This window comes from Leopardus geoffroyi, chromosome A2 (genome assembly GCF_018350155.1).
Source record: "Leopardus geoffroyi isolate Oge1 chromosome A2, O.geoffroyi_Oge1_pat1.0, whole genome shotgun sequence".
Classification (NCBI taxonomy): domain Eukaryota; kingdom Metazoa; phylum Chordata; class Mammalia; order Carnivora; family Felidae; genus Leopardus; species Leopardus geoffroyi.
The window spans coordinates 143,833,562-143,856,376 of record NC_059331.1 but is presented as its reverse complement, the minus strand read 5'-3'; the positions used below and the strand labels follow the sequence as shown (position 1 = coordinate 143,856,376).

Genomic DNA, 22,815 nt, shown 5'->3' with positions numbered 1-22,815 from the left:
ATGACCTGCGGAAAAATTTAGCTGGAGGTCATTGGGCACACTCAACTCCACTAGAAAGAGCTGTTGTACAGTGAACAAACCATTCTGTTGTCTGTGCCCACAAAACACAGAAGGATGGACTTCACATTATAGAAGTAGTTAAAACTCAGAAGCCCTATTCACTTTTAATAGTAATTCAAACAGGAATGAAAATGCACATTTTGGCAGGTAGTAGGGGTCTGGTAAAAGTCTCCCAGAAAGATATTTACTAATTCCTACCTTACTCTTCATCCTGTTTAAGAAAGCTCTAACACTCCCCAGGTCATCTGTTTTCCTTGCTGGATGTCTAGCTTACATAGATGTCCCTGTGATTTATCCTAGCTCACGAGTAACACTAAGAAATTCTGGCCTGTTGAGTGATACATCCAAAAGGCCATTCCTCCCGGGTCCTTGGAGATCTCTTAATTTCCTTTTAGATCTCTATCCTTATACTAACTGCAGTCTTATGTAAACATTTCTGTACCCTCATTTCTATCCCCTCTTTGCTTCTAGCAAAACTTAATGAAGAACTAAGTTTACTGCCTTCTTTTTTTGACTTTTGAAAAGGCATAGCAAAAAGTCTACAGCTCCATGAATTTTCACAAACTGAGAACACCCAGACCAATATCCAGAACACCCAGCCAAACCCCAGAATCCTCCACTGGTCCCTCAAAACCCTCCTGTGCTCCCTTTAGTCACTTTCCTGACTAGACAAAGGTTACCTGCCTTTATACTCCTATAAATGAAATTATGTAATCTGTACTCTTTCACATTTGGCTTCATTTCACTGCAATTTTTAATAAAGAGGAAGTAAAGCACATACCTATCATTATTTCTCTCTATTAACATTAGAGTCAGTTATTTAAATTTACTTTGTAATATATTCAGTATTTAATTTTTAAAGCCCAAAGAATTATTTTATAAAATAATAACATTTGATATCTATTAATGAGGTTTAAAATATATGAAAAATTAAAATTTTAGTACAATACCTATAATCTCCTAGAAAGTGGTAAAGAAAATATTACATTCAAGAATCTTATGTTGGTCGTGTTCTCATAATTTTTTGAAATAGTAGACTTCCAGAAGTTAGGTTCATGGCAAAACAGAGTGGAAAGTACAAAGAGTTCCCATTTTGCCTTTTGTGCTCACCCATACACAGCTTCCCTCATTATCAATATCTGGAACAGAGTGCTATATTCGTTACAGTCGATGAACTTACATCGACACGTTATTATCATCTGAAGTTTGCAGAGTTCATTTTTTTTCTAACAGAGAAATGTGTAGTAAAGGTTATATTTCAGAGCTTAGGGAAACCAACAAGGAAAGGTGCTATCCTCCCGGGCTCATAACAGTGGGGAGATTTACCACCCTAGACCTAAAGGAACAGGGTAAGAAGTGGTTACTAGAATCTGAAGAAACCAGATATACCTATAGGTGAGGGTTGCCAGGTAAAATCTGTGGCATTTAGTTGAAGAATGTAGTCAACTGCTCAGACCACACAATGAAGGAAGCAGAAGAAATACTTCTCCCTCCTCTCTTCCTACCTATCTATCTTTTGCTCTTCTCTCTTGTTGTAGACAAACAGAACAGAAATCAAGAGCCCAGTTGACACAGTCTATAAAACTTTTGCCTCCCAGGTCCAAAGCAGGATGAGGGGTATTTTGGAAGGATAACAGGAAATATCCAGCAGAGTGAATTTCTCTATTAAGGAAATATCTTTTGCTCCTGGAATAGTTTTATACAAAACTGAAATTGAAACTAAAAATAGCATATGTAGCAAGTTGTTAAAAAAGATTCCTTTTTTTCATTTTTTAAATTTTCATTCCTTTTGGAAAGGAGCTGAACTTTTGTAATTGCCCCCCCCCCCCACCCAACCCCATATTGTTTGCTTAGTTAAATCTCTGTGACAAAAATGTTTGTATGTGTTTGGGTATGTAAATATAACTCTGTGGATAAAAGCCACATTTTGTTCCCAGTTATCAACTCAAGAATAGTGATTCACCTTCAGGCTATTATGTACAGTTATCAAAATACATGTAGAGTTCATTCTTGATGTGTATTCTATGGGTTTTGACAAATGTATAATAACACGTATCTGCCAATATAATGTCATACAGAATGGTTTCACTGCCTTAAAAATCCTCTGTGCTTTGCCTGTTCATTCTTCTCTTCCCCCAACCAATGGCAACCACCAATCTTTTTACTATTTCCATAGTTTTGCCTTTTCCAGAATGTCATATAGTTGAAATTAGACAGTATGTAGGCTTTTCAGATTGGCTTATTTCACTTAATAATATGCATTTAAGCTTGTCTTTTCATCATTTGATTGCTCATTTCTTTTTAGCACTGAATAATATTCCATTGTCTGGATCTACTACAGTGTTTTTATCTATTCATCTATTAAGGGACATCTTGGTTGCTTCCAAGTTTTGGCAATTATGATCCAAGCTGCTATAAACATTTATGCACAGGTTTTTGTGTGGATCTAGGTTTTTTTAATTATTTGGTTCAATACCAAAGAACAGGATTGCCAGATCATATAGTAAGATTACATTTAGTTTTGTAAGGAGCTGCCAAACTATCTTCCAAAGTGGCTGTAGTAGCTTTGATATCTACCAGCAATGAATGGGAGTTCCTGTTGCTTCACATGCCTTGCCAGCATTGATTGTTGTCGGTGTTCTGTATTCTAGATATTCTAATAGGTATGCGGTGGCCTTAATTTGTAATGGCTTGTAATGTTAAGCATCTTTTATAAGATTATTTTCCATCTGTAGATCTTCTTTGTTGAGGTATCTTTTCAGGCCTCTTGTCCAGGTTTATTTGGGTTATTCATTTTCCTATTGTTTACTTTTAAGAATTCTTTATGTATTTTGGATAATAGTCCTTTATCAGATGTATCTTTTGTAAATATTTTCTCTTAGTCTGACTTGTGTTCTCATTCTCTTGGTGTTGTCTTTTGCAGACAGGAAGTTTTAATTGTAATGAAGTCCATCTTATCAATTATTTCTTTTATGGATTATGCCTTTGGTGTTATATCTAAAAGGTCATCACCATATACAGGATCATCTGGGCTTTCTCCTGTGTACGAGTTTTATAGTTTTAATTTTATTTTGAATTTGAGTTTTTTTTTTTTTCTGAAGGGTATAAGGTCTGTGTCTAGATTTATTTTTTTGCATGTAGATGTCTGGTTGTTCCAGTAATGTTTGTTGAACTTCCTTTTTTTTTTTTTAATTTGGTTAGAGGTCATATTTTTGTATTGGCATCAGCCAAAATCATGGTTCTAAAATATTATTATTATTTTTTTTTAATTTTTTTTTCAACGTTTATTTATTTTTGGGACAGAGAGAGACAGAGCATGAACGGGGGAGGGGCAGAGAGAGAGGGAGACACAGAATCGGAAACAGGCTCCAGGCTCTGAGCCATCAGCCCAGAGCCCGACGCGGGGCTCGAACTCACGGACCGCGAGATCGTGACCTGGCTGAAGTCGGACGCTTAACCGACTGCGCCACCCAGGCGCCCCTAAAATATTATTTTTTAATTAATCTTAGAAAATTATTATAGAAAACAGTTTCAGCTGACTCCTTGAAGATTTTTGTTCATACTCAATTGTTTAAATGTCATTAGAAGTAAAGTCAAACATTCTTTGTGGCCCAAATGTAATTGTGTGTGTTATTATTGTTATGGTTGTTTCTGTGATTATTGGGGCTGAAGGGGCACAAATATAATATTTAAAAAATGGTGAAAGAAATAAAATCAGTAAAATTGAATTGAGAAACTACCCAGTGAAAATATTGATACATAGGACTTATACACTGTTCAGATGTTGGGCATTTGAATAAAGAATATGGGTATTAACTGTGACTCCTGAAGTATATTTTACCTTCCAGGAAACAGCATTCTCAGGACTGTTTCCATTTTAATCAGGATCATGAAAAAAATACTCCTCAGTTGCCTAAATCCATCCATCTCTACCCTGGGAAGTGGAGAGAAGGAAATTATACTCTCCCAGCTACTTCTCTAGGATAATTTCAAAATATACAGAACATCAATGTAGGGCCTAGCAATTTTTTTTCTTTAGTGTGTAATGCTTTTGTTTTACCGGGGAAGAAAGCACATTTCTTTTCCTGATTTAGCTGTTAATGACAACATGTCAGAATTGTCACAAATTCGAGAATCACTGTATTCTAGAATGCTAAGAGGCATTTGAGAAAACTTTCAGTGCTTTGCACATTGTACACATTTCCGGAAATAAGTGCTCTCTGATTTTTCTATCCCCATGTTTATCTTTTAAAACAACACTGGTCCTCTGTAAAAAAGCGTCAGACTACGTTTCAGGACATTTGTTTCCCTGTAGTAGTTAAATTAGAATTAGCTTGGCATATCTTTTTGATCCTACGCAATATACTTCAACCAAAACCAAAAAGAGAACTGACACTTTTTATATACAAAGTATTTGGGATAAGGCAGGGGAATGGCATTTTCCCACTATTAAAGTCTGCAATTAACTAGTACATTTGGGAGAGAAAGATTTTCTTTTCTTTTTAAACACGCTGTATATGGGCACAAACTATCAGATATTGTTAAAAAATAATGAGATTTTTATTGCAATGTTTGCATAATATTTTCTTTTTATACCTTTACAGGTTGTGTGCTTCATCAGTTTGAACCATCTGAGCCTTTAAAGTGAGCAGCAGATGCGTAATTTAAATAATACTTCTTTGGACAATTATATGCTAATGTATGAGTAAACAAACTCCATTTCCTGTTGGATTTTTTTTTTAAGCATTACTTGAAGTCATCTTTTGGCTTTTGAGCATGATAGCAATGTGCTTCACTGGTATTGAAGCAGAAAATAACCAGTCCATAAATTTTCTAGTAACCTCCACGCACAAATGTTTATGAAAATTAAATACCACCTTTAGCAAACTCAAGGATGGTTTCAGCTGAATAGCTTTAAGTTCTGCAACAGATATAACTAGAAAGTAAATTTCTAATCCCAAAAGTTTCTAAGTTTACAGTGGACTACACACACACACACACACACACACACACACACATGCACACACACACATACATACACACACTCCTCTTTACATAGAAATAAAGAAAATAATCAAAATATAATAAAGTGACATGGTGGAAAAAGAAAGGATATGTTTCCTTGCCATTGTCAAAATAAACTTTCTAACTCCATAGAGGTTGAGGAAGAGTAGAATTTTTTAATTGCTTCATATCTTTGAACAAGGACTCAGATAAATCAAATGACATTTGACCTTGTGTTAACTTTGTCTGGCATTTACAAAAAATGCTTCCAGAGCCATTTCACTACCTATTTTATTATTTTTTGTTAATCTTAAGAATTGACAATGCTAAGAATCAGAAATGTTCAGAGTATTGTGATCAACATTCATCTTCTTTACTACATTTTTAAAGTGTCATAACTTAGGCATGATGTGTTTGTAGATGAGTGTAATGCACTATTTGAAAATTTTAGCGATTTACTGCAGATTTTAGATACTTCATTCTTAATGGCCCATATGTTCAGCTTAGGTGATCTGTGGCCTCATTTGATAGTACGAGGCACCACGCTTAGAAATTCAACCTAACATAAAAAATTAACCCTGCACATACAAGAGTTCTTTGAAATCGTAATACCTGATTAGCTTCTCCATCTCTGTCATTTGATATGAATTAGGAATCAGATGTTGAATGCCATGGTGTTCTCCAGTGATATTTCCTAAGGTTTCAAATACTTCCTTTTGTGAATCAAGGAATATGATTTCTTAATCACTGTGATTAAAAAGACTTTTCATGGTTTCCTGGCAAAGACAATGTCACAGAGACATAAAATTGATTAATTCCAGCATGGGTTCAGATCACTTGAAATGTAGAGTAGTAGGGGTCAAATAAAGTGAGCTATGTACTGGTTAGGGAAAAACAATTTAAATGCTTAAAACTTTTGCATATTTTCTGTCATCAGGGACTTTAAATCACCAAAATTCTATTAGTTTTTGGAGGTGAAAAATAATTTTTGCATTTGAGATTTATATTCAAAGAAATGTATATGTGTAAAGATGATAAGCCCGTAACAATAATTTCTCAGATGTTTTATTTTGTATCTCAGTGGAAGTTTTCTTTTGATGATAAATTTTAAGTTTATCCATATTCAGTTTTTTTAGGGCTAATTACTTTGAGTTGAAATAAAATAATAATCCTAGGCATCTTAATGCTTTTTATCTTAAAGTACTTTTGTATACATACGAACAGGATATATATATACACATATACACACACACACACACACACACACACACACACACACACATCTCTCATTAGCCCTAACAGTCATATGTGGGAGGAAAAGTAAGTGGGTGTTCTTATGCCATTTGATAACATAAATGTATAAAAGTTAAATATTCAAAACTTGCAGATAGGAAGTTAAGGAATTGGGACTAGACTGAGAATTTTCAATTCTATGTTAAATCCTCCAGATATCAAAGGAACTGAAATAGGTCATTGTTCTCAAGGCAGCCTATTAAAATTGCTCATTCTTCATTCATTTACCAGGTTATTTATTCAACAGATTGCTAATGAATGCCTACTCTGTACTATCTTTATTAGGATCATCACCAGCAGTGGCACGCAAAGGGCAGTCCCTGCCCTCAGGAGGATGCAGTTCAGTGGGGCAAGCAGTTGTTTACAAATAACTACAAAATGTGAAGTATTAGGGTGCTGACCTAGAGACTATCTTGGAAGGAGGAGGGCACGGCTGATTAGATAGAGAAGTCGGTGACTTGATGACATCACGAAAGTGGTGGTACTTAAACTGAGACCTGAATTCTGAAAAAGACAAGAACCTAGGAAAAAACTAATATAAAAGTCTTAAGACAGAAAAGAGACTTTTTGTCACTACCATGCCGAATTCTTCTGTCAATGGACTCAGATCCTTTTTGCTAGAAAGTATGTTACTTCCCCCAAATTCTCAAAGTGGCACATGTAGTGTAAACACTTAGTAGAAACTCAGGAAGGCCTCCCAGGGTGTAAGCATGTGCTCTACATGAGCTTGCACTCCATTCCACTGAAGTTGGGAAGTACTGATTTTAAACGTGTTTTCTTTAAAGTTCACACTGTGAACATGCTACTACTGAAGAGTGAAGAAATATTTTGTCTTGCAAATATTTCCCAGATGATAATATCAGTGGTTGGCAAGTATGCTATAGCAAACTCTATCTGGTAACGATTAGTCACATGTTAATTTTCACAGCAATTTCAACAACTGCTGTGAGCTTATATGGAAAGTAAACTGTCTGCACTCTGTGTCATCATTGAGTCTCATGTGCCCAAGGAGAAAGAGGTTGGTTTGGATGGATCAGATTTGAACTTTGATGCTGTGTTCCTGGGTGGAGTCATCCTCTGGCCAAAAGCAGTAAACAGGGCTCTCAGTGGAGGGTTCCCTGAAAGAGCAGTGATAATGAGGTGCTGGGATGATCTCTCTAAACAGGCCAGAGCCATCTAGCTTTCGTTCTGTAGATGTGTTTTCTTGCTATTGACAAAAGATCACCATCCTGGTCTGAGAAGGATAGGGGCAGGTTGGCCTCCTTCAAGGCAAACCAGACCTTGCTTGTGTAGCTGGTTCATTTTCTCAACTAACATATGGACAAGGATTCCTCCATATCATATTGTCTTCCCTAGTTTGTGAGGTTCCACCATGGAGTTTGTGGCCAAAGTCACAGCTAATAATGCAGTCTAATCTAATCCAATCCAATCTAATAATAATAAGTGACTTCTTTTGTATACTTTATTCACGTTTCCTTGGAGGCCTTTATAGGAGGAGGATAGGTTAAGCCAAGGCAGACCTTGTGTATTCCCAGTTTTCCTATCCAAATAATCTCTTCAATGCAAGTCCTTTAAAGAATCTCAAACTAAATTTAGGTTAAAATAAATTAAAATACATACACCCATGCATAATGCAAACATAGATACATGATATAGAAGGTTGTAATAGATATAAGAAATATCCTTCTAACATAATGTTTAATTTATCTCTCTTCATTGTAACATAAACCAGGAAATTAAGAATACAGCAATAACAAAAAATAAAGAAGCCTTACAAAACTGAGAAGTAGAGGATGACTCTGTTGACTTTTTAAAAAAAAATTTTAAATGTTTTTATTTATTTTTGAGACAGAGAGAGACAGCATGAGCAGGGGAGGGGCAGAGAGAAAGGGAGACAGAATCTGAAGCAGGGTCCAGGCTCTGAGCTGTCAGCACAGAGCCTGACGCAGGGCTTGAACTCACAGACCGTAAGATCATGACCTGAGCCGAAGTCAGATGCTCAACCAACTGAGCCACCCAGGTGCTCCATACTCTGTTGACTTTTAAAGTTATAGTAAAGTATAACTCCTGGATTTAAAATCTGAGTTTTGTATTTTATTCAATAGCATTTTTCTTATTTCTCCTGAAATTTCCAGTGGAAAAATAGGCTAATAGAAATACTAACATTTATTGAGTCCTTATGATGTGCCAGGCATATTTTTAAGCATCTTTTGTGTATTACCCCATTTAATCCTCAAAATAATCTGATGAAGTAGGAGCAATTTTTATCCCTATTTCTGCAGATGAGGAAACTGAAATATAGGCTCTAGTTTACCTACCGAGTAAAGTGGTACAGCCAGGACTTGAGCCCTGGGAGGCTTACTTAGCCTAGAGGTGCATGGCTAATGACTGTGGTGGTTATGGCAATTACTATGGTAACCACCTGTAATGATAACTGCTATTGTAGAAACAGAGGGAAACTTATTAGTGAAAAAACTGTGTATTTAAAAGAAAAAACAAAGAACATTTGTAGTTTCAATAGAACAGTGGGACTCATGGAGTCAGATTAGTTCTCTGTGGCTATGCAGGTGACGTGAGACAAAATGAAAACTGACTGAAGGAAAACCAAAACCAAAAAAGGTCATTTCTGGGACCCCTGGCTGGCTCAGTTGGTACAGCAGGTGACTCTTGATCTTGGGGTTGTGAGTTCAAGCCCCACATTGGTGGAGATTACATTAAAAAATAAATTAAAAACCAACAAACGTTGTTTCCAAGAGTTGGAAGACAATGAATAAAATAAATGTGAAGTCAAGGTAAATCTTTTGGAAGTTCATTACAGTCATTTATGAGTCTTGGATATTAACATCCATGACTTTACTGAGGCTGAGAAATGGGCATTAAGGTTCCTTCCAGCCCAGTAATTTTTACCCTATAAGCTTCATTGCTGTAAAATGCACATACAATGAAGCCAACTAGTTTTAAGTGTACAATTTGATGTGTTTTTTATGAATGAATACAATTGGATAACCACCCCCACAATCATGTTATTGAACATATTCATCACTCTTGATGGTCCTTCCTGCCTCTTTCAGTTCATCCCTCCCTGGAAACCACTGATCTGCTTTCTGTCAGTATATTTTTGCCTTTTCAAAAATTAATACAAGTGGAATTATACATTTTGCAGTTTTTGTATCTGGCTTCTTCTACTTAGCATAAAGCTTTTGCAGTTTACCTGCGTTGTGTCTGTCAATAGTTCATTGCCTTTTTTCTTCATGAATATATCACAATTTGTGTTTCAATTAACTGGTGGATGGAATCTGGATTATTTTCAGCTTCCTCCATTATGAATAAAGCTTCTACAAACACACAAGTACAACTTTTGTGTGGACATATGCTTTTGTTTCTCCTGGGTACATAGTTTGGAGTGGCATTGCTGGAATGTATGGGAAGAATATATTTAACTTTATCAGAAATTGTCAAACTGTTTTTCTGAAGTGACTGTTCCATTTTGCATTCCTAACAGCAACGTATGACTGTTCCAGTTGCTGCACTCTTCTCCAACACTTGATAATGTCAGTCATTTTAATTTTAGGCATACTAGTGGGTGTATAGTGATTTCTCACTGTGAATCTACCTGCATGTGTTCATTTCTCTGATTACTAATTGTCTTATGTATTTTTCCATATGCTAATTTGCCATTTCTGTATCTTCTTTGATTGTTTCTTCAAATCTCTTACTCATTTTAAAAACTGATTTGATTTATTTTTTAAAGTTTATTTATTTTGAGAGAGAGAGAAAGAGAGAGGGGCAGAGAGAGGAGAGAGAACCCCAAGAAGGCAGCACAGAGACCGACGCAGGTCTCAAACCCATGAACCAGCCGTGAGGTCATGACCTGAACCAAAGTCAAGAGTCCAGGGCTTAACCAACTGAGCAACCCAGACCCCCCTGAATTAATTTCTTATTATTGAATTGTAAAAGTTCTTTATTCTAGAAATGAGTCTTTTATTTTATATAAATATACACAAATAAATATGTATATATATTTCACACAAATATTTTTTCTTTTCATTTTTATAATGGTGTCATTTGACAAACATTTTTAATTTTGGTGAAGGCCAGTTTATCAACCTTTTATTTTATGCATCTTACCTTTTTTGTCCTAGCTAAGAAATTTGTGTCTAACTCAAGATTACAAAAGTTTCTCCCGGAAGTTTTATAGTTTTACCTCTTACATTTAAGTCTATGATCAATAGAAAGGTAATTTTTGAATATGGTATAAAGTAAGGTTTGGGGTTCATTTCTTAAAATATACTCATCCTGTTGTTCTGCCACCATTTTTTGAACAGACTGCCCATTTCCCATTGAATATCCTTTTGCTGAAAATCATTTGAACACGTATGTGTGAGTATATGTCTGGACTTGCTATCTTGTTCCATATGTTTATATGTTTATGCTTATGCTAATTTCACACTGTCTTGATTACAATAGCTTTAGATTAGGTTTTGAAGTCAGGTAGTAAATTGTTTTTATTTTTAAAAATTACTTTGCTAGTCTGTCTTTTGCATCTACATATCAATTTTAGAATTTGTCAATTTGCAAAAAAAAGGCTATGATTTTAATTGGGATAGAATTGAATCTGTAGCTCAATTTGGAGAAAACTGACATCTTAAAAACACTGAATCTTTTCATCTATGCACATGATATATCTTTCCATTTATTTAGATATTTTTAAATTTCTCTCTATGGTGTAGTTTTCAGTGTAAAGATGTTACACATATTTTGTTAAATTTACAACAATAATTTCATATGCTTGATAGTCTTTCTTGTAAATGCAATTAGTTTTTTAAATTTCCATGTCTAAATTCTTGTTGTTGGTGGAAATATTGTTTTTTGTATTCTCACTTTCTATGAAGCAATCATTATTAACTCACATTTTAGCTATTTTTTTTTTTTAGTTTCCATAGGCTTTTCTACATAAACAATCATATTGTCTATAAATAAAGACAGTATCACTTTTTCCTTTCATATATGTATGCTGTTCAATTTTTCTTTCTGCTTTGTAATACTGACTAGGACCTCTAGTACAATGTTGAATAATGGTAGCAAAATCAAGCATCCTTGCTTTTCTTTATCTTTGTCTGAAATAATTCCATCTTTTACCATTTGGTATGACATACCAACCTGGATAAATCTAGAAAACATGAGCTATATAAACTAGCTGCAGTATAGTGTGACATATGATACAATAAAACTATAATTATATAAACATTAATACATAGGATATATTTCTATACAGATAGACAGACACATGTATAAAATGAATTAAAACATACATAGGAGTGACAGATACCTAGGATGGTGGTTATCTCTGGGAAGCAAAGAGGAGAGGAGAGGAGAGGGGTTGGAAAAAGTTCACTATTCTTCAATTGCATTTGTATTTCTTTCTTTTTTTTTTCACCTGAAACAAAACTAAAGGGAAGAGAAAAGAACAAGTAGTGTTTCCATAATTGGAGAAAATAGGAAGAACTTTATAGGCATGTAATTAGTATCATAAGAAATGTAAGCATGAAAAAACTGGACAGGATATTGTAAGTATTTTTTTTTTTTTTTGGTGAGTAATGAGAAATAAGATTGGCTAATATGTTGGCATGAGAATATGGATAGTAGTGAAAACCAAGTAGAATAATTTAGATCTGCTACTGTAAGCAAAAGAGAGTCGTTGTAGTTTCTTGCTGTGTTATGAGGATTATATTTCTAGTAAGTTATCATCAAATGAATTATTTGGTCCTGATTGTAAATCTTTATCTGAACCAAGGGATCTGAACTTTTTAGAGGGACTAGCTGAACAGGTCACATAAATGTATAAAATTGGAAGGAGATTAAGACCACAGAAGATGGGGCTAGTAGCTAGAAAATGTATGCCTTTCAACATTTTTAAATTCAAATGTAAATGGTTTGTTTGCCCAACAAAATATTCTTGCAGAGGGAGTTATAATGAAGACAGTAAGAGCGTATCATACACAAGTCATCTGTCTCTGTAAAAGTAACATCAATACATAACGACTATCTTTTGTTACCAAGCATTCCGAGGTAAACTGAAGTGTGATTTAACATTTAATCATGCTGAATGTGTACTGTGTGGAGAACAGTGAACACACACATTGGTGTTCAAAGATATGATTCGACTAGCACGGTGCTCTATAAAAGCTTATATTTCAATTAGGAGTTAAAAATATAGGCATTAAAACTTAACAAGCAAAACAAAATAGTATGAATAAACATATGTGTTCTATGTTTCCTTTATATTCTTTGTTACAAAATATGTACAAGTACAGAACTAGAAAATAGAAACACAATTTTGATTATGTATACCTTGTGTGAAAGATAACTGCTCATCAATATATTTCGTGTTTTATTGAGAATTTTAGATGTTAAAAATGTTAATTTAACTTTCTGTTACTAATTATAAAATTTTTAACTTTTAGGGCAGTAGTTATGATGTCTCAGTAAAGCAATAATATCTAAATCAGAAAATTTCATTGTTTATTCCATGCAACACTGAGTGAATTTCCTTGTTATTGATAAATCTATAGCCTTCCATTCTGAAAAATGTATAATCTTAGGTAACATTTAATAACTCTTATGATCTATTGATATAATTTTTGTAATGTGAATGCTGTGTTAAAATAGGGAAGTATTTCTGTGGCTATGGACATACTTCAAAGGTTAGTTTTTATTATTTTTGTCTAATTCACAGGGAGTGTAGTATTTAAAATATGACTCAATTCTTCTAGATTTTCCTTTTGAGGTTTTCCATGGTAAGTTTAAAAATATATGTACCTCGTCTATTTTAAATAACCACATTACAACTCTGATTATAGCATTTTATGATAAGGGCCTCTTTGCCATTTTAAGAAGCAGTCCTCTCTTAGCTTTCTTTAGGGAGATGAATGTGTGCAAATCAGTAAGAGAATTTTCAGAAGATTCAAGTGTACAATCTATCTGTTTCTTAGTTTTGCTAATGAATTACAATGAAGTCTTAAGTAGAGTATATACTGAATATATGGAATATAGTCAGAATTGCTTTTTATTGTGAGGATGACATTTAATTTAATATTTGGAAGGAGAGAAGTAGAAGATAAGAGCAACAATTTATGACAATTCGGTGTACAGGAAGAAATTCAATAATCATGTGTTAGGGAGAATAGGTTTACAAACAGAGGTTGTACCATGGAATAAAATCAAAAGGAATGAAATTTCACAGCTATGATTTGCCATCACAAAAGTTAAAAAAAAAAAAGCTCTTCATGTTTTACATCTACCTAGTGTTAATGTTAGGGGAAAAAGCAGAGCATAAGGGCAATAATCACCATTAATTGAGCATATGCAGTTTAGTGAATGGTTTCAATTTTGGACATATTAGAGTTCTCTGAGGATCATCCAAGTGAAGATGTATAGGAGGCAGCTACCAAATACACCCAGGCACACAGACACAAGTCAAACACACATCTTTCAATGTGGAAGAGAAATGGGAATATATAGAAAGATATATCATTATATGTATAGTGATGGAAACTGAGTGTTCTGATGACAGGACCCATGTCTTATGTTTTTATTTTTCCCTATTGCACCTGGCCCATAGCAGGAACTGAGAAATAGTTGTTGAATACATGGCATATAGATCCTTGAATCTGTATAGCAAGATTCCTACTCAACAGAAAGAGAAATAGCATTGCCAGAGAATTTGTCTCTTTTCTATCAAGTTATGTAGATTCCTAACATATATTTTCTAAATCAGAAGTTTGCAAACATTTTGGTCCTAGCACCTTTTACACATAAAATTATTAAGAACCCCCAAAAGCCTTTGTTTTTATGTATTATATGTATTGATTATCCACATTAGAACTTGAAAATGATAAAATTTAAAATATTTGTTTATTAATTCACTGAAAATCATAATAAACCAACTACATTTTGATATAAATAATGTTTCAATGAAAATGATTATTTTACAAGAAGAAAAAGTTTTATGAGAAGAACAGTATTTTTGACACTTTTACAAATCTCTTTAATGTGTGGACTAATAGAATAGAGCTTGCATTCTCATTTCTATTGCATTCAATCTGTTGCAATTTGAAATTCTAAGTGAAGAATATTGAAAACAAATCTGGTCTCTCACAGATAAGTAGTGAAAGGGAAGAGTATGCTTTTTATTATTTTTTTAATGTTTATTTATTTTTTGAGAGAGCATGAGCCCTAGAAGGGCACAAAGAGAGGGGGATAGAGGATCTGAAGCAGGTTCTGGACTGACAGCCCCAAGCCTGACACAGAGCTCAAACTCATGAACAGTGAGGTCACGACCTGAACCAAAGTCAGGTGCTCAACTGACTGTGCCACCCAAATGCCCCGAAAGAGAAAAGTATGTTAATAGCTTTTTTAGATTATCATTGATACCATACCACAATTTGACAAATATTATTTCACAAGGGTTAGTTCCAATCTAGAATCTGAGACTATATCATTCAACTTAAAATCTATTGGTCTATGTTGTGCTTTGAATGAATCCTGTAACTATGAAAGATTTTGAAATTTTTCAATAACATTGGCTCACTGAGTTACACATCTGTTTCAACTGTTGGAACACTTTATTACATAATACCAAAACATTATATTTGTGTTTTTAAATAGAGTTTATTTATTTATGTTGATAGAGAGAGCATGAACAGGGGAGGGGCAGAGAGAGAGGGAGAGAGAGAACCCCACATAGTGCAGAACCCGACGCAGGGTTCGAATCCACGAACCATGAGATCATGACCGGAGCCAAAATCAAGAGTCTGACACTTAACTGACTGATCCACGCAGTGCCCCAACATTATATTTGTTAATATCACCATCAATATAATCAGAAAGTCTGATCAGAAATAAGTCTGATAAGAGTTGTGGGGGATACTGATTTTTACTTGAAAGCTCAAGATTTATCATCGGCCAAAATTTCTAACAGGTTTACTTTGTTCATTTTTGAGAAAAAACTTCCAAATACCCAAGTCCTGTAATTGTGGTTAATCTGTCAGTAGTTTTCCAAGTAAAAATGCTGTGCCATTTACAAGGTGCCTAGTTCCACTCCCAACTGGAATGATCACATTGGTGCCCCTGTCACCTCACCTTCCTGGAGTCAAACATCATCCTGTCTGTGACAGAAGTGCTCTATGTGTACTTTACATTTCATCATGCAAGTTATTATGAAGATTTTTATTCCAGTCAAGACATTAAAAATCAATAAATTTTACTGCTTCATCAAAGCTATTCCTCAGCGAAACTGTTTTTTGGTTTTTTGGTTTTTTGGTTTTTTTTTTTTTTTTTTTTTTTTTACTGCAAGTGTGTAGCAAAGAGGAATATACCGACAACTAGTATAGCTTGGCTCCACCGCCTTCTTCATACTAAGATATCAGCAGTTTTACCCTCCATTGCCTTTTTTTCCCTTTTATTTTAACCATCAGTGCAAATATCAATATAGTAGAAGAGGCAAATACAGCTTTAATAATGCTATGAAAATAGTTTCTACCTAGTGGATCACCTGAAAGGGGACCCTGAGAGGCATTTGTCTAAATAATATCTCTGCATAAGTATTATTGTATGTAAGAGGAAGAAAAAAGTATTGTGCAAGTAAGTAAGTAAATGCTACTGTTAGAGAAGCAGCTCAAACATTATTTCATTATATAATTTCTTTAAGGAATATCAAGGTAGAGAAGATGTTATGTTTAGCCATGGTTGGATTTCCTCTTCATTTTCACACCAGGTTTCTTCCCTTCCCTTCCCTTTCCTTCCCCTTCCCCTTCCCCTTCCCCTTTTTGTTTGTGACTGAAATCTAGTTATGTATAATTTTAAAAACTTGTCAAAAGGGTCAGTGTAAGGTATCATATGAAAAGTGGATAATTTTCACAGCACCTGCACTGAAAAATTAGTCTCTGTCCTGGGATATTACCCTGTATGTCTTCAAATATTAAAAAATGAAAATGGTAGGGATGTCTGGATGGCTCAATCCGTTAAGTGTCTGACTTTGGCTCAGGTCATGATCTCGCAGTTTGTGGGTTCGAGCCCCGCGTTGGGCTCTGTGCTGACAGCTCAGAGCCTGGAGCCTGCTTTGGATTCTGTGTCTCCCTCTCTCTCTGCCTCTCCCCTGCTCATGCTCTATCTCTCAAAAAATAAAAGAAAACGTTAAAAAAATTTTTTTAATTAAAATGATAGACATTTTATTGGATCTGCATTACAATACATTAAACTATAAAATCTTTATATGGGAGAATGGCTTTTTAGACTGCCAATCAGTTGCATCCGTCCACTAAAATCTTACTACATATGACCTAGACTCAGTTTTGCACTAGTCTATTTTTCAGATACTAAAGATTTTACACTTTATTTTTCAGAGCATATTTTCATTTAGTGTGTGCCACAAACTGAGTTAAGGGTGTCATGACACGCATCACATGTTTGAAGTGGGTTTTGTTTTGGGCTCTATCCATGGCCATGGTGATCTGCAGTGTATACATATTGTTTCAACAAATTTGTGTTGAATATCCACTGCATGCAAGAGGGCAGTTCAGTCTCTGTGAGAAAAAAATGAAGATATGTAAGATAAATTCCCTCCCACCAGGCAGCTTGAAACCTAGTGGAAAGTCAACCACTAAAAATTGCCAATTATCAAGATATATCAGAATGAATTAGTGACTAGGATTAGTAATAGAAGTATACACAGATAATTGTTCTGTGGGAGCCCAGTGGAGGGAATGATGCATTCTGACTGGGAAATTTAGGGAAAGGAGAAATAGCATTTGGCCAGGTTTTATAGGAGCAAGTTAGATTTCACTGGGTGAAGATCGGGTTTGTGGGTTACATTCTAGGCAGAAAAAGAGAGCAGGAGTGTAGGCACAGAGAAGCAAAATACTTGGCATGTTTGGTAATGGCAAGTTGTCAGTGGGACACAGTGGGACACAGTGGGAGAGGTAGTTGAGAGGGTGGTCTTTTAAGTAGTGGCATGTGTGGTTCTGGTAGGGGCTATGATAATGAGCAGAGGTTAATCCTTGAAATGTTCACCCTAGATCTTTTTTTCTTTCTCCAGATTTATTGAGATATAATTGTGTACATTTAAGGTGTACAGCATGAAGATTTGATATATGTATGTATTTCAAGGTGAAGACCATTGTAAGATTAGTTAACACCAGTTTTGTGTGTGTGTGTGTGTGTGTGTGTGTGTGTGTGTGTGTGTGTGTGTGTAGAACTTTGAAGATCTACTCTCTTAGCAACTTTCAAATATTCAATACACTATTGTTAACTTGGTCACATGGCTATGCATAAACACCATCTTAGGGCACAGGGCAGCTTAGTCTATTAAGCTTCTGACTCTTGATTTCTGCTCAGGATGCTCAGGTCTTGATCTCATGGTTTGTGAGCTTGAGCCCCATATCAGGCTCTGGGCTGACAGCTCAGAGCCTGCCTGGGATTCTCTGTCTCCCTTTTTCTCTGCCCTTCCCCATCCCCACCCCCCTCCTGTCCCTTGCTCACATGCATGCGCGTTCTCTCTCTCTCTCTCTCTCTCTCTCATAAATAAATAAATAAATAAATAAATAAATAAATAAATAAAAAGAACTTATAACTGGATATTTGTACCCTTTAGATCACCTTCATCCATTCCCTCCTCTGCCTCCAGCAAGCACCAATCTACTGTTTCTGAATTTTGTTTTTTTCAGATGCCACATACAAGTAAGATGATACAACATTTGTCTTTCTTTCTCTGACTTATTTCACTTAACATCAAGTTTCATCCAGGGTTATAAATGGCAGGATCCCCTTCTTTTTTAAAGTTGAATAATGTTCCCTTATATATTATATATTTTATATTATATATTATATATTATATACATACCACGTTTTCTCTATGCATTTATCCATCAGTGGATGCTTAGGGTTGTTTCCATGTCTTGACTATTATAAATAATGCTGCAATGAACATGGGAGTATATCTCTCTGATATAGTGATTTCATATCCTTCAGATATATACCCAGAAATGGAATTGCTGGATCATATAATAGTTTTATTTTTAATTTTTTGAAATACCTTATATTGTTTTCTACCTAGGCATTTAAAAAATACCAACTGTAGGGACACTGGATATTTTAGGATTATTTTACAGTTATGAAACATGCCTTCAAAATTCTCATCTGTCTTGGCTTTTCAATCTCTGATGGTATATGGGTTTCTGAGCACATCCAGTGTGGATGCTTTCTAGCCAGATATAAGGTTAAAAAATGAGAAAGTAATATTAAAAAATTTTTTTCTTGGGTTAGTTTCATTATAAAGGTTTGATCTAATCACCACAGCAATCCTAATACTACTGGTGATAATGCATGCGCTATCTCATTTACTCCTTACCTCTATCTATTGTGGACAGTCTTGGACAATCCTCTTTTCAAAGATGAGGGAGGAACTTCATCTCAGAGAAGTAGGTGGCAGAGCTGAGATTTAAATCCACTCCTAGCTCTCATGCCATACTGCTTCCTATAGTCTTGTGGAAGTAGTTCCTATTATTATATCCTCTGTTGATAAATAAGGAAACTAAGGTACAGGGAGATTTAAATAATTTGCCTGTTTCATATGCTTTCACAAGTGGCAAAGCTAGGATTTTAGCTTCTGTTTGCTGTGCCTGCAAAGCCTTTGTTCTTTTCATGACATTATGCTGTCAGCTTGTGTTGGACTCGTCTTACTTCCTGAGGACATTTCAGTTCTCCCACATATGAAACTACAGTCATAAGAAAAATCCTGGCTTTTTCTCAGGGTTCACAGAAAAGCAATTGATGCTTACAAATTGTACAAATACACAAATTGTATATTAAGTTCATCTCTGAATTACACAAAGCTATTGTATGATAGGTCTCTCATCAGAAGACCAAATGCTTGGACATTGATTTCTTCCATTTGCAATCAGAGTTTTTTCTTTTTTCTTTCTTTCTTTCTTTCTTTCTTTCTTTCTTTCTTTCTTTCTTTCTTTCTCTTCTTTTCTTTTCTTTTCTTTTTTTTTTTTGGTAGTCTAGTTTAGTGATCTCCATGCATTGAAAGCAGCCCCATTAGAGCAACTTGGGAACATTGAACACACACACTAACACACACACAGACATGTTCCTGGAATTGTGATTTTGCAGGTACCAGGTGGTGCCCAGTAATCTATTTTCTAAAAGCTTCTTGGTTGAGGCGGTATAGTGTAGCAGTAAAAAGCTGGTCTTAGAGCCAGATCTAATTAGCTTTATTCCCAGCTATATAACTTTGGCAAGTTGGGTAGCCTGTCTGTGCTTCAATGCACCATCTATATTTGAGTTCCCTAAATACTGTGGTTGTTATGTGCAGCAGGGTTTGAGAAACACAGATCTAGAAGATACGATAATTTAGATGGATATCAAGAGGTGGGTGAGGAAATTGCGTGAACTTGAAGTATTCTTCCCTGTTTACGTGAAGAGAAAGAGAACTATAACTGAATATACCCAGTGCTGTTGCAGAGCCCACTTATATTCAGTATTCATTGTTCAAATACTATAGTAAAGCAGCTTAAGTTTAGCCCTATCAAATTAAAATCAGGGTGATTTACGTGTAGAATAAACTGAAGTTCATTCTTAAGATGCTTACAACACAAGTGCTTAGTAAGCACATTAATATTGCAATCCAACTGCATGAGGGGCATTTGACCGAATTAAATGAAAAACAACACAACAACAATTCTTAATTACCTTGCAGCATATACTTGTATGCAATTACACACACAGCTTTTCCTGGCAGCGAATCTATTTAGCAATGCTTTTATAGACTATAGGACCTTGGAGCTCATTAAAACCTGACAAGTGGTTCATTTCTATAGTGAAGAAATTGAATACCAGAAAGGTTAAGATGACTATATAAAACCTCACAACTGGCTAGTTGCCAATTCAAGGCTAGGAGTCAGACTTTAAAATTTTTTGTTCTAATCAAGATTATAGTAAAATTAGTTTTTATTAAAGTAGTTCCAACAATTCAGACCATTCACTCTGCCAGACTGGCTGGGAGATGCTGTGTTGTAGAAGAAAGAAAACAGGCTTGGAGTTTTTCAGACCTCAGTTGAAAGGCTCTCTCATTTACTAGACGTGTGGCAGGGTACATAACTTTGCTTTTCTGAGCTTCAGCTTTCTCCTCTGTAACTGTAGATTACAATAAAATTCACCCTTGTTATTCATGGGTGTAGCATTTGTATGTTCCTATATTTGAGAGCAACTTCCAAGTTCCATGATGTGTAGCAAACCATGCACTTCAGAGAAGTGAATTCCTTAGCTAATGACTGAGCATAATCAACTCTGCAGATTTTCTTTTGAAACTATAAAAATCTCTATCTCTTTATTTAAAAATAAGCTTGAAAAGAAAGTCAACTGGTGGTGATGATGGAAAAGAAGAGAAATGAGAGGAGATCTAATAAAGTCATGTTCCGTAGCAGATAGAGAAGGTTGGCATGTATTAAAGAGTAGAATATCAAATTCTATACTGGTTCAGATCCAAGGTATGACTGATTCTGCCATAAGTTCCATATGCAGAAACTAAAGGAAGTGATTCCTGAAACTGTTTCAGTAAATGCTGTCATCTTTGCAAAATAACTCAAAGAAAATCAAGCTTGAGTGCAAATTGAAATTTAGGTTATACTGTGAAGATACACGCAGGAAACAATTGAATTAAACATGATGTGGTTTTAGAAACCAGAAGCCTGCCCACAAATTTCCATATTTGAAAATGTAGCAATTTGGACAAGTATTGGAATATATTGCTAAAAAATGTAACTACTACAACTACCTAATAGTTATGAGGATCATGAGATAAAAAATATACATCTAGCACATTGTCTAGTATATACCTTTCATCAATAATAATTATTATTATTTCTCTATTTAATCTGTACAAATAAATTTTACCGTATAGGCAAGTATAAAGTTTATATTTGCTATCATTTTCTACATAAAGGATTAATCAACTGCCCTTATTAGTTTTCTCACTAAACTAACTCATAACTTCCCCCACTTTCAACTTCTCATTTTCATAGTAAAAGTTAAAGCACACTTCACTATAGGGAGATGTTAGAGTGGTAAATGTTTAGCCTTAGTATTATCCTTAGAATTTTCTTGAAAAAAATTCAGTTTTATCTAACTGTTGCTTTATTGGTGGCCAATTAAAAAGTTCGGTATTTTCACTACAACAGCATCGCTGCTTGAAATTTTAAGTGACCAAGTGTGATAGCTGGTCAGTGTACCTACCTGCCGTAACAGGAGGCATCAGGACAAATCTACTCTGCAAAACTCACCTGTGGCAACAGGAATCTTTCAGCACCCTTTCCTGATCTTTCAAATCAAGAATCGCTGAGTTTGAGTCAGAGATAATAGAGTTTTCCTTCCAAACCTATCAGACTAAGATAGGCAGTATAAATGACTTGTTCAAGGTCATGGAAGGAGTGCTTATTTGAGTCTGGACTTGTGACCTGGGAGCCACCATTAGTGTTAGATATTAAGCACGGAGTTCCCTGTTTAGCAGTAAAAGCTTAGTTTAAGAAAGAAAGACTTTTTTTTTTTAAGTATGCATAAAGTACCTGCATTTTATTCAAACATTTGTAAACGGCCATTGATCTTTTTGGCAAAACTAATTCAATTTGACTTGATAGGAGTTATATCCTAGTGAATAAAAAATGGCCTGTGTTAATAGTCAGAGATGATGATATCAGCCTGTGGCATGGTGTTCAGTGAAGCATCTCATATGATTGATATCAGCTCAGGTCTTGGGAAGCATCTTTATTGTTCAGGAGTTAGGTAAACAGCATGTTAATTGTGTGACTGGTTGTTTTCATCATCCTTAACGTTGCCTGGCATTTATTTATGTGAGCAGTGTATAGTTTGGAAAGGTGCTTTGGGATCTCTCAGGGTGAACAATGCTGTATAAATGTAAGTCACCATAATTATTAAAAATATATAGGTCGTATTAAACTAGAGTTAGAAACAAACATCAATAAAAACTACAAGTAATTATATAAAGTGATTATATAAAGCAGTAGTGGGAGAATTAACAGTCTGGAAAGGCAATGGTGAGAGGTGATTTCACTACAAAAATTGAGAGAAATAGTTTAAAAAAATTTTTTAATGTTTATTTATTTATGAGGGGCGGGCAGAGAGAGAGGGAGACACAGAATCCGGAGCAGGCTCCAGGCCCTGAGCTGTCAGCACAGAGCCCGACGTGGGGCTCAAACCCACGAGTAGTGAGATCATGACCTGATCTGAAGTCAGATGCTTGACTAACTGAGCTACACAGGTGCCCCAAGAGTGATAGTTTAAATCTCTTGGGAAGAATTACTCTAAAACACCAGTGTTAAATATTAGGTGACTAAGCAGGACACCATGATCTTAAAAGAAATGTAAGATACAATGGGGTGA

At 35.1% G+C, this 22,815-nt stretch overlaps 1 protein-coding gene across 5 annotated transcripts in view; it reads left to right on the top strand.

Moving 5' to 3' along the window:
• GRM8 (glutamate metabotropic receptor 8) overlaps nucleotides 1-22,815 on the top strand; it is a 765,850-nt gene that overhangs the window by 503,226 nt on the left and 239,809 nt on the right. Inside the window, exons 8-9 of one of the 5 annotated variants that reach the window (XM_045495504.1) lie at nucleotides 4,665-4,704; nucleotides 6,589-8,185. The exons of the other annotated variants lie outside the window; for them this stretch is intronic. Coding sequence (XP_045351460.1) covers nucleotides 4,665-4,704; nucleotides 6,589-6,757 — 209 coding nt within the window. The 3' untranslated portion in view covers nucleotides 6,758-8,185. Of the gene's footprint in view, nucleotides 1-4,664; nucleotides 4,705-6,588; nucleotides 8,186-22,815 lie in introns of those variants that run through there. 5 annotated transcript variants of the gene reach the window in all.